Source organism: Xenia sp. Carnegie-2017, unplaced genomic scaffold (genome assembly GCF_021976095.1).
Source record: "Xenia sp. Carnegie-2017 unplaced genomic scaffold, XeniaSp_v1 HiC_scaffold_25, whole genome shotgun sequence".
Taxonomy (NCBI): Eukaryota; Metazoa; Cnidaria; class Anthozoa; order Malacalcyonacea; family Xeniidae; genus Xenia; species Xenia sp. Carnegie-2017.
This window is the reverse complement of record NW_025813488.1, coordinates 3,102,029-3,114,176: the sequence shown is the minus strand read 5'-3', so window position 1 is coordinate 3,114,176 and position 12,148 is coordinate 3,102,029. Positions and strand designations below refer to the sequence as shown.

General features: G+C 34.5%; 1 protein-coding gene and 1 long non-coding RNA gene across 8 annotated transcripts in view; one reads left to right on the top strand and one right to left on the bottom strand.

The window, feature by feature from the left end:
* Nucleotides 1–12,148, bottom strand: part of LOC124452819 (triple functional domain protein-like) — a 55,867-nt gene that overhangs the window by 3,247 nt on the left and 40,472 nt on the right. For 5 of the 7 annotated variants that reach the window (XM_047003445.1, XM_047003447.1, XM_047003450.1 and 2 more), the window contains 25 exons: nt 11,865–12,129; nt 10,813–10,948; nt 10,544–10,652; nt 10,370–10,450; nt 9,766–10,064; nt 9,421–9,487; nt 9,234–9,337; nt 9,041–9,110; nt 8,753–8,935; nt 8,360–8,410; nt 8,156–8,233; nt 7,781–7,960; nt 7,525–7,699; nt 6,936–6,995; nt 6,549–6,606; nt 6,377–6,482; nt 6,183–6,284; nt 5,771–5,984; nt 5,576–5,630; nt 4,700–4,820; nt 4,436–4,457; nt 3,696–3,974; nt 3,142–3,441; nt 1,144–1,231; nt 175–514 (listed from right to left, as the gene is read on the bottom strand). In XM_047003445.1, coding sequence (XP_046859401.1) covers nt 175–514; nt 1,144–1,231; nt 3,142–3,441; nt 3,696–3,974; nt 4,436–4,457; nt 4,700–4,820; nt 5,576–5,630; nt 5,771–5,984; nt 6,183–6,284; nt 6,377–6,482; nt 6,549–6,606; nt 6,936–6,995; nt 7,525–7,699; nt 7,781–7,960; nt 8,156–8,233; nt 8,360–8,410; nt 8,753–8,935; nt 9,041–9,110; nt 9,234–9,337; nt 9,421–9,487; nt 9,766–10,064; nt 10,370–10,450; nt 10,544–10,652; nt 10,813–10,948; nt 11,865–12,129 — 3,543 coding nt within the window. Of the gene's footprint in view, nt 1–174; nt 515–1,143; nt 1,232–2,529; nt 2,854–3,141; nt 3,442–3,695; nt 3,975–4,435; nt 4,458–4,699; nt 4,821–5,575; nt 5,631–5,770; nt 5,985–6,182; nt 6,285–6,376; nt 6,483–6,548; nt 6,607–6,935; nt 6,996–7,524; nt 7,700–7,780; nt 7,961–8,155; nt 8,234–8,359; nt 8,411–8,752; nt 8,936–9,040; nt 9,111–9,233; nt 9,338–9,420; nt 9,488–9,765; nt 10,065–10,369; nt 10,451–10,543; nt 10,653–10,812; nt 10,949–11,864; nt 12,130–12,148 lie in introns of those variants that run through there. The other 2 variants (XM_047003446.1, XM_047003448.1) reach the window with 2 other exon arrangements.
* On the top strand, nt 510–1,762 carry LOC124452827. The gene is made up of 2 exons (XR_006950887.1): nt 510–880; nt 958–1,762. It is a non-coding gene; the product is annotated as an uncharacterized LOC124452827 (long non-coding RNA).

Sequence of the window (12,148 nt, the reverse complement as noted above, 5' to 3'; positions counted from 1 at the left end):
ACTCAAAGATGACAGAAATATGATTGTCACGTGAAGAATCTCGTGCTCACGTTACTAAGATCACGTGCCTCGCTCTAGATCTTCCTACTTTGAATGCGTGTATTTTTTAAATTACATGCTCACCAAAATACTTTGCACGATGGAAACAAATTAAGAAACATTTAAGCCATTTACTTTCAAGTCCAAGTGAGCAACTCTACAATCGTGAAGATGCTGAACAGCCTCAAGAATCTGTTTGACGAAACCAACAGCTTCTTTCTCTGTCCAAGGATTGGCAACGAGAATTGAATCGAATAATCTTCCATTGGGTAAAAGTTCTTGAATAAGGATCCAGTTCTTGTCATTTTCGAAGGAGTCTATGAATAAATTTATATTTGGATGTTTCATACGACGCAGTATGGTGACCTCGCGTTCAACATCGTTTTGAGAGCACATTCGTTTCTTAATGAATTTAGCAGCGTATTCTTTTCCACTTATTTTGTCGACACATTTCTTAACGACTGAGTATCTTCCCCTGAAATACACAAAAAAATTGAAGGTTTAGAGGTGCTCCCAGTGAAAGAGTAATAGGATTAGCTGAATAATAATTCGTGATGAGGATTGACTAAACATGAATACGTAAACATATGAATGATTTAATGGAGGTTAAGTTGAAAAATCATTTGAATTTCAAAATCAAAACCCGCAAAAGAGATGAGGTCATTTAATACTCAGACAGTCATTAAAATTTATACCTAATAGATTTCTAGCTATCAGTTGCTGACAATTAAGAAAACTTAAATCGACAAACCACTGTACAGAAACCGAACGAAAGAGAAAGAAGATGATGTATTAATGAAGAAAAAAGTTCAAAAGAAGAGGAGTAACAAAGAGGAAAAAGGTATCTCAATTAAAGTCTTAGTGTTAACGTTGATGTTGCTTAATATGATGTGTAACTCAAGTTATTTTAATTTCAAGAATGTCTTGGCACATATCTACCACATGCAGTGTCACATATTCAAGACAAATCTCTTCACAAAACGAAATATCTTACACTTGACTAAAATATTGCAAGTTCAACAAATAGTATTACTAAAAGTGCCAGAATCTTGAATCTACTTTTACAAGCACAAGAAAGTTGAATACAACACAACAGAATATTACCTCCCAAGTTCTGCGTAAACATTATGAAATTCATCGATGTCTGATTTCCATATAACCTTGTCCTTATTGATGTCTCGATGGGATTTACCTTAAAAGGAATAAAAAAGAAAACCATTAAAGAAAGAAAGTGATAGTTGATGTCACTATTAAACATGACTTGTTAAATAAACAAACAGGGATGTCTAGATGACAAAACGAAAAGAATGTTAGAACTTTGATTCTCCAAGTTGCAAACTACGCAAAATCTCTAATCTAACGATAGAATATCTCAAGTATTTCATCGCTAAAAACTTGAAATAAATCTGCGCAAAGAGAAAATTTTCAAAATATTTCTTTGCCTGTTCGTATCGTCTGAATCTAGGCATTTCAATTGAAGCATATCGTTAAAGATGCACGACATAAAGAGACGTAAAAGCTCTTTCAATGTCACGTTGAATCAAAATGACTTTAGTCTAAAGTTGGCGAGAGGAACTTCTAGTATAATTAAATGAACTGTGAAAGTTTAGATTTGATACACGAAGCAAGATATCTTTTGTTTTAATTGCCTTTTCTTTTGTTTCTTAGTTTTTAATTTTTAAATTGTTAAAACTTCTTAATGAGCAATTTAAACGTTTTAAAATTTTTATCGTCTCTTATTATTTAAGTTTTATAATTTCTCATTCCTTTTTTACATTATTTAAAATTATTCATTAAAATATTTGTTTATATTTATTTTACGCAAGTACTTGCCTGCATCATGTAAATTTATGACATTAATTTGACATTGTTTATTTTTTTACAATCCAAAGCTCTCCTTGTGCAAAAACCACGGTTAAACATTGTCTGTTTTCAACGAACTAAACAAATAGGTCCCTTTACAGTAAAACAGAACTTCGACATATTTTGAATTGAAAAAGTGTCAATGAAAGCACTTATTATTGTCGTTAAGTTTTCGACGAACATTTTGATTTATACAACTGTTGAAATAATTTACCATTTTCGGAGCTGAAGTTATGAAAATTTATGCCAGTCGAAATATAATTAATCTCTCTTAGACATCTCTCTCACATTTGCAAATATTGGCCCCAAAATTTTAAGTGCCTTTTACCAAGTTTAGGGGTGTAAAATAACATGTTTCTCAAATGAATGCAACCTGATGTTCTCAGCTTTTTATAAGGTTCTCTATTTTTAGTCAACATCAGCTCAACTCTCAAAGACAAGTTTTGAATTTCTAGTAAAATTCGCTGTCAAGTTATCTTTTTGATAAGAAACATCATCTTTGTCTTTCTTCAAAGAATCTTTAAGACGATAAATTATTCATCAAGAAACAATACTCAAGTTACACTGTGGTTTTGACGACACACAAGGAGAGAGCGGACATTCGATAACAATTATAAATTTATAACCTTTGGTTCTGTTTATTTATTAGAGTAGAAAGAATTTTAAAGTAGCTATTTACAATTCATCTTCCCCTCGAATATAAATATATAACATATGTCTAAACAAGTTAATCCAGAAGGAAATTGGTGGATTTAAAAATTTATCATTTAAAATAACAAATTAGTCGAGTTTTCAGACATAAAGCGACAGTTGATGTTCATATTTGAAAACAATATCTGTCTTTTAGTTCATCAAATTGCAGAAGTTTTGAAGTTTAATGTATGTTATATGAAAATCGTCGCGAAGACTTGATGTTGTAAATTTTTTTCATTTGTCATAAAGCACCTTTTTCTAGAAAGGAAATAAAAATGATAAAGACATATAAAATCAGATAACATTATAACGCAACTTTCGCACAGTTGGATGCAAACACAACTGTTATCATGTGAACAACACAAGACGCACAAGAAGGAACTAAAACCAGGAAACAACGTCAAGTACGACTTGAAAACATATCGACTGTGACTAAAATTGCAAGATAATTATAAGGTCGAAAGAAGACGGACCAGTATTTACATGAGCTGTTATATCTGTCCCCGTTTGTAGTCCTGAGGTATTTACTATTTATAAGCAACTTACCATTACCGACGTCGAGCGTGACAGGTTCTGTTGGGGGACTGGGTTTACTTATGCCAACAACATTGTTTGCACTCACTCTAAACTGATACACAGAGCCTGGAGTGAGATCATCGACGACCGTGGATGTCGTTGATACAAAGGGAACTGGGGCCTGCCATTGACTAACACCAGTCTCTTTGCATTCGACAGTATACGCCGTAATAGCACTATTTCCATCGCTGTCAGGTGGATTCCATTTAACGATGACTGACGAAGATGTGATTTCGGTGACGGTCGGCTTCGAAGGTGATGACGGTTTGTCTAGTAAAAGAATGACGTAGAAATGAAACTACATAGTTGCAAAAAAGGATGAAGGAGGGAGGGAAAGAAGGAGGAAAGGAGGAAGAGGAAGGAAGAAGGGAAGGAAGGAGGATGAAGGGGAAGAGGGGAAGGGGAAGGGAAAAAGGAAGAAAGATTGCATGAAATCGGGATCTTCAATTGAAAAAAGTGCTCATAAAAGGACATTGTGCACGCAAGGCCCAACGAAGAATATTTAATAAAGTAAATTAAATTACCTCGAATTTGAGCAATACAAGACGTCGTAACTTGACCATGATCGTTTATAGCAGTACAAGTGTAAACGCCACTATCTTCAAAGTCCGTTGTTGTAATTTCGAGTGTGTTGTGATGCACTGCGTTCATGATCTTTACACGTTCCGAGGCTGTGATCGTTTTTGAATCTTTTTGCCATTGAAAAGTATAGTTCGTGTCAGGTATAACTTCACAAGAAAGACGTAAAGTGTTCGGTCGATTGATTACAGCGTCACGAAGTTCTTGATTAAAACGTGGGTTGCCTGAACAATAGAGAAAAAATCCTTCAGCTGACACTGAATAGAGATGCTTTGTAATTAATAGGGATAAGTATGGACGCTTTGTAAAAAATAGGAATGAGCAGGGACGCTTAGTGAATAATAGGGATAAATAAAATTAAATAGAACCAAATCGGAACATGTAGAGATGAATGGGGGAAAGGGATATTTGAGATCATGTAAGTACAAATGGGAATACATAGGGATAAATAAAATTAAATACAACTAAATCGGAACATATAGAGATGAATGGGGGAAAGGATATTTGAGATCATGTAAGTACAAATGGGAATACATAGGGATAAATAAAAATGAATGAGACTAAAAAGGGAAGAATAGGGATGCTGTGTCGATGTTTTAAAAAATTTCATTAACAATTCCATCAGGATGAAGACTATTTCATATAATATCATAATGGCAACGACGATAACAAATAAATTAAATACCTTTTGCGTCACCATTTGGCAACTGAAATGAAAAAATAAAGAAAAAAATTAAATCACGAATTTCTCTATGTCTAAAGCATGAAACAGGATAGTTGAAAAATATAAAAAAAAACAGCAACTGTGACTGTATTCCTAGGTCATTCATGCATGATTTAGCGGAGGAGTTTTCCTCAAAAGCCCGTGTTCACCGTGGAATGTGGGGATTGCTATAAGAAAGCAGCCATCCAGTTATTTATACAGTTCAATGATGACTAGGTCACTTACATTATCAGAGCATGCTGGGAAATCTTGATTAAATTTTTCTATACTGTCCCGTAACTGAGTGGATATATGAGAGAAATCCGTTTTAGATTTCTTTTGTGTGACACGACGTAACGCGCTGCTCCTGAAACAAATATCATTGTGTAGATAAACAATACTTTTATGTTCACATGAATAATAGAATTCAACGAACTTCAACACCTTTTTCCATGTGGAAATAAGAAAATGTAGATGAGGTTTAGCGTCACTATCGTACAGTTGATGATAAGGAGTGGTATAGATGTACATTTGAGATAGTCGATGACATGGTGTGGTATAGATGTACATTTGAGATAGTCGATGACATGGTGTGGTATAGATGTACATTTGAGATAGTCGATGACATGGTGTGGTACAGATGTACATTTGAGATAGTCGATGACATGGTGTGGTACAGATGTACATTTGAGATAGTCGATGACATAGTGTGGTACAGATGTACATTTGAGATAGTTGTTGATACGGAGTGGTATAGATGTGCATTTGAGATAGTCGATGACATGGTGTGGTATAGATGTACATTTGAGATAGTCGATGACATGGTGTGGTACAGATGTACATTTGAGATAGTTGTTGATACGGAGTGGTATAGATGTGCATTTGAGATAGTCGATGACATGGTGTGGTATAGATGTACATTTGAGATAGTCGATGACATGATGTGGTACAGATGTACATTTGAGATAGTCGATGACATGATGTGGTCATCGTCACAAGGGGATCATCCCAGCTCAGGACAAAAAGATCATCTGTTGAGCTGCTCAATGGACCGCTTAAATGAGTCTTAATTTCTTTAAAAACAAACATTGTCCGTTCAAGAAAAAAAAAATAAAAACTTACGGGAAACTGTGTTTACGAACTAACTTCACTTTATCTGGTCCGTTCTGAAAAGTATCTAAATATTGAGAAAGTTTCAAGGATTAGTTAAAACACGACAAAGACATGAGAAATGAAGACGGCAAAGAAATTACATTATTTTCATATTTCGTTACGAAGAATGAAAAATTGTGTATCAAAGTCAGAGAACAAACATACCGTCCTCGTTGATACGATTATTATCAGTCTCCTTATGCAAAACACGAATAGGAACAAGGCCATACAATTCACTCCCGGCAACATGACCGTAAAGCCATTTCTTGTCGTGTTTCTTACTCGATACAACATAAACAATATCGTCTTTTTTTACAGTTATTTGATCCTTGGATTTCGCTTTATAATCGGCAATAGCAATGTATTTATTCTTTCCGCGCTAAAAATACGCAAAAATATAATGTTATAGACATAAGCACCTAGGATGAATTATTTAATAAAATACGATCGAGATAGCTACATTAAAGCCTCGTCTCAACATGACTAAAACGAGGGAAAGACTTCAGAAGTTCTTTACTTCAACTGGGATAGTAATGTCAGTTTCTAGCTTATGACTTTCAAAATACTACGAACATACCCCATCGGAGAATACACCGGTCAACTCTTCTAAGTTTTGCGCTGTGTGAAGAGGAATTAGACTGAAATGTTTGACTTGGTTTGATGAAGGAGCGCTCAATGTCTAGAAAATTGAGGTCAAAAATATTGATTGAAGCATGTTATCTTCATCCATATATACTTTCAGTCCTTATACACTCCAGTTCTCGTTCAAACCTTATTCAGACGTCTTCGAACGACTTCCGGAGAAGCTTCGACATTATTTCGTGAGTTGTCGTGTGTAACAGCCGATAAAGTTGCTTGACCCAGTGATGTCGTTACACTTAACAAGCACATCAATAGTTAAAAATGAAACAATTACTAATATGAATAATATTCACCAATGTACCTATTTATCCCATGAGGATCGGCATTACCACCTTGGTACTCGATCGGATTGACGAGAGCTAAAAAATATACAATAATCTTAATGGTAAAGGAAAGTTATAGATAAGCGGACAAAATATTTAATATTAAATAAAAAGTTTAGTGAAATGTTCTTACACGATAAATTTATACAAATTAAGAGAAAGAAATTTAACGTTAAACTTTGAAAGTTAAACTCCATACAGGTTTGTGCAAACGTAAGCATTTAAAATTATTGTTTATTGACATAATGAAAAAATTCTTTTCTATTTAATAGTTAATTTCGTCGAATACACACATTTTCGACGTTTTATTCTATAGCAGTGTTTAAACATTGAAGATTATGTTTAATTGTTTTTAAATCACAGACCTTCATCAGCGAAATCGTTTAGCTCGTTTACTAAATCATTATAACGGTCGTCATCTTTCTCTGAAGTTTAAAACAAACATTTAGTTTTGATAAAGATTTACGCGTGATATGCAGAAGCCAAACAAAAATTTGGCCAACTTTGCAAACGTATGATTTTTTAATTGTTTTAGTTATTGCTGATTGGTAAGCTAAATGACGATTACAGATTTTTTTACTTAACAGCAAAAAATAACCAATTTCCTTTTCGATTTAAATTTATAGCTGGAAAATTTCAGGCACAACAACTACGGCATGGACAATACAGGCACATGCATACGTTAGTATTAGTTTCTACAAAGGGTAGGAATACCTTTCCAGAACAACAACTGGTTTAGTTTCAAATTTAGTTTAATTGGGACATGGTAAAAACAGCTATTTAAAAGCAGAAAGCAATCAACTACTGCTGAAGATTCATAACTGTAACATATTATACTTATGAGAAACGCAACAAATTAGCTTTAACATATGACTACTTCATCTAACACACACGTTAAGAGAAACATGTAGCGACAACAAAGACAACATGGTAATGCTACTATTATGTTCTTACCATTTGCAAACTGTTTTAGATGCTCCAAAAGTTGACGAAGAGTCTTTATCCATTTTATCTTGTCTTTAGGAGTCTCCGCTTTTAAAACGTAAATTTCATTTTGACTGGTATGCGTCCATAACGCAAACTTGCACGGATCATCGGCGTAGTTTTCCGTAATGCCCATGAAGTTAGTCTGGAAGCACCAGATAAAAACACAATTAGAAATTCATTTTAGTTTGCTTTGAAAACCGATTTTTTTCGTTTCCCCGCTCACCTTGATGGAATGACGATAAATGAAAACGGTCCAATCTGTCTTTCTTTCGAACGGTTCTGTGAAAATGATCATTTGCTCGAAGACAAAGACTCGCCTTTTCGCAGGTTTGGTTTTCGCCTTGTAGTCGGTAACCTGTAGGATATCTTGTAAGATCAAACTCCCTTGCGCATGGATGTTACCCTTGAGAATAAAGAATAAAACGACGTAAATATATGATACAGACAATTCAAATATCATTCTTTTTTGAGGGAATATGGATGGATAGTAAAATGAGAAAATTGCCGTGATTAAATAAAATTACTCCATGTCGACAATACTCCACTCAATCTTCACACAGCGAAATGCACGTGGTCAATTAAATGTACATTATCGTACCGAATATCCCTCAATCATCCCGACGTTCATCATATCATTTGCCTTCTTTGGAATTACTTGCATAATGTTCAATGCATTCTGGGAAGAATTGAAAAAAAAACAGTATAACTACATCATCGAAAAGGGCTTTATAAAGAAGATAAAAAATCGCGCATTTTTTAACAAAAACAAAAGGAAGACTCGAAACTGTCTGGGTATACATACCTTAAGATTAGTTGATTCCAAATTTGCTCTTTCCGTGTACTTTAAAATATCCTAAATTCAAACAAAAGTAATCACGTTTAATTCTTCTGTAAACAAAACTTTTCCTCCTCATTGTTCCAGGGTCAGATAACAAAAAAAATTTTCAATGAAGACAGACAACTGTTTACTTTAACAAATGATATTTCACCCGCTAGAGATTTTATCTAAACTTTGTAGAATTGAATACGTTCATAGTGTCCTGGATTAAAATTTTCCAACAAAAAATTTAAAAAAAAGTTTCAAAACGTCTGCAAATCAGCAGTTCGCTGTCATATTGTTATCTCAAACTTGTGAAGACATTCTAACAACGATTAAGTACCCATTTAAAGATGGTGGTCACAGTTTAATTTCTACCTTTAGTAAAAGCTGATACTTCATAATCCGTTGAACGGGTTTAATTAAGTAATCAGACAGAGCAAGACGATGACCAAGACGATTTCTTAATTCGTTGAAGTATAAATCTTCGAATTCTCGAACTAATCCTTCTGACTTCGGTTTCTTTTGACAATAATGAATGTACATTTCGAGACGCTTTGACTGAAACAAATAAATAATCGAGCTCGAGTAAACAACAACAGACAAACAAAGAAGTTATGAAGAGTCCTTCACTTAGAAAAGTATATTTATTTAACGCAAACTTACTGCCTTGAGAAAAACATTGGCTATTTTCTCAGGGGCATCTTCGCATTTCTCAAGTTCCTTACTAAAAAAGCTGTACGGAAAATAAAATAGGTTAAACAATAAAGACAGAAAGCAATTTACGAAATTTTCACAGTGCTTCAAAAGCTGCATGTGGTTTATCATTCGCGTATAAGATAAAACCACATTTCTATACCTTTTATGCCACTCAAAAATTTGCCTCAAATTTCCAAAAATTTCTCTTTCCTTTCCCTTCAGTTCGTCTGGAACATCTTCCTTAGACATCTCGGGAATGTAGCCCTTTGAAAAAAGATGAGTTTGATTTCAATGCATTGAACAATAATAAACAAAAATATTCGTTGCCATAGATTCCAAACACATACCTCAACGACTGCTTGCAAATCTTTCACATAATCTTGTTCAGTTTGAATTAACTCTTTGATGACATACCTAAGATAAATGAGCAAACAGAAGTCACTCTAAAGCTCATTCAAAAAATAAAATTCCAATGAGATAAACAATGGTGGAAAAATAGATACGCATCGTGCACATGAGAGTAGCTTTGGATCAATAAACACGTTTTAAATGGTATCGTACTTTGTGGAGTAAAGTGGAATTAGAGAAAGCAAAAAAATTTTCCAAAAATTATAATGGTCAACAGGAGAATTTTTGAAATGGAAAAAATAAATGGAACCATAGCAAAAACTGGATCATTTAATACTACTTACATTCGTTTCTTTAAGGCAACAGCTTCTTTATCCTCTGGAGTTTGATCATCTGGATGACCGTCTTCTTCATCGCCATGAAAACCGTTACATTCCACATCTTCATTTAGAAGACTTTCACTGCTTGCATTTAAACCTTCCCCGACGCTAATCTCCTTCGTCTGAGCGCTTTCTTTGCTTAATGTGCCATCATTACCGGCACGAGCTTCCTCGGGAATGATTTCCGTTGATCCATTTTCCGCCAATAATTCTTCGTGACGTTCTTCAATCAAGGAAATATCTTCGTCAAACGATCCAGTCTTCTACGAAAAAAACAAAGACTCGTTTTCAAAGAATGAATTTCGTGGTGTTTGAGAATGAGATTTTCATTTCCCAAAAATAATTTTTAATTTCACAATATACAATATGGCACGAAAGGTCTGTCGGCTCAATTGCTTATGTTGTCAAACTTTTTGTTATTTTTCCTTTCATGTAAATTTTCCATGCCATTATACCTGACTACAATGTAATAGGCGAATGTCAAAAGGGTTTTGCATTTTTGAAAATTCTTAAAAATATGAAAATGTCAGAGAATTTAGAGAGCGTTGAAAATAAAAAGAACTTTTACCTTAAGATGATCAGAAGATGCCGACAAAGAATTAGTCTTTATAAGAAGGTCAATGTCATTCTCACTGGCACCAAGTAACGCCTAAAGGTACAGAATGATGAGAGAAAATACTCGATAAAATACACTTCATGGCTAAATGCTTTAACGCAGAGGTAAAAGAACAACTTTACAAACCTGTAGTTTTTTACTTCCACCCCCAGAAATCCTCGTATTGCGAGGGATAGGAGAGGTCTGAAGGACTTTTTTGCTTCTGTTCATCGAATCTCGTCTCCAAGGTTTCATGCTATGATCAAGGAGAAATGGCCAATGAAAAATATGGAAAGAAAATGACTGGAACCACATCATTTCAAGCAATTTTAACGACTGAAATAAACATATCTATGATTGCCATTAAAAAAACAAAATCAAACGCAGGAATGATTTTCTTCCTATCATGCACATACCGCAAGGTTCCAAATTGTCCAGTGGATTTTGCTCTCCTCCTCAGAGGGGGGGAGGTAGCTCCGTTTACTAGACCAGTACTGTTGTAAAGAGAGGCCGCTGGACTCAAATCGTTGCAGGAAGACAGCGAGTTGGAGTCTTGAAGAACGAAAAAAACACACTTGTGAAGATCAAAGGAAATACAAAGATACTTAGTTTAAGGATGCATGACGTTAATTTAAATTGCACACGATTGCATTGTGATATTTGGCACAATGCTTGAATTTGTTGATAATCAAACCATTTAAGGTCATTTAAGGAGGATGGACTATTGTGAAGGTCACGAAATAATAGTGAAAATGGAACACATAGGGCGAAATAAACATAAATGCAAATGACCGTATTGTTATGTTGTTTTCAAACTGATTAAAGCGCAAGTGCGTGTGTCATATGGAAAATGCATATGAGACCTCCAACTGTAAACGCATCGAATTCTAATCCCGTTAAAATATCTTTACATCTTTAAATTGTTGCACAAAGACGCCAAAATAAGCCTGTTACATAACACACAATTCAGACAACTAAAGCTTCATTAAAGGGGCACAAAGCAGTTAGCACAATTCAGTAAAATACAATCCTTTAAATTTAACATATTGTTCATGCAAGACTTCGCACTTGTAGTGTATTCTTGGCGTCACAACGGAAAGCTAAATTGCTATGTATTTTCCGAAATGCAAGGAGCGAAGTAAAATATGTTCCATGAGCTTAAACTGTCACATTTGTTGATCGATTCGTAAAGAAAAATACATTTATCATTCGGAATAAAAATAATCTTAACTAAAATCCACATTAATTTACACTTGAAATCGAGTCCAGTTTACATTTCATACCCCCATTAATATGTACTCAACATTAAAGCTAGATGCAATACAGTCAATAAAATACAATTTCCCCTCAAAGTGAAACCAGCTTCGCAGCATAGCATACACGGAACGATAAAGCGGTGATAGGTGAAACAGTATAATACTAAATGTTGTGCCAGTTATCAAATATAACCGATGTTTAAATCAAATACCTTCACTGCTGCACATTGATCCATCAGAGTTCCTTCTTACTAATGTATCTTGCCGTTTTAAAACATCGCTGGGAATCCAACCTTCCACAACCTGAGGTTCGGATTCTGTGTTCACAAAGCGTATTCTCCAACGGCGACAATTAGCCGGACTTTCCAGCACTTCAACAAACTGCCCTTTCTTCAAAGACACTTCGTCTTCGGCGACTTTGGTAAAGTTTTCTATGCAAAAGTACGAGACATCCGTTCCAGATACTTCGTCAGACGTCTATTAAACGTAAACAAAC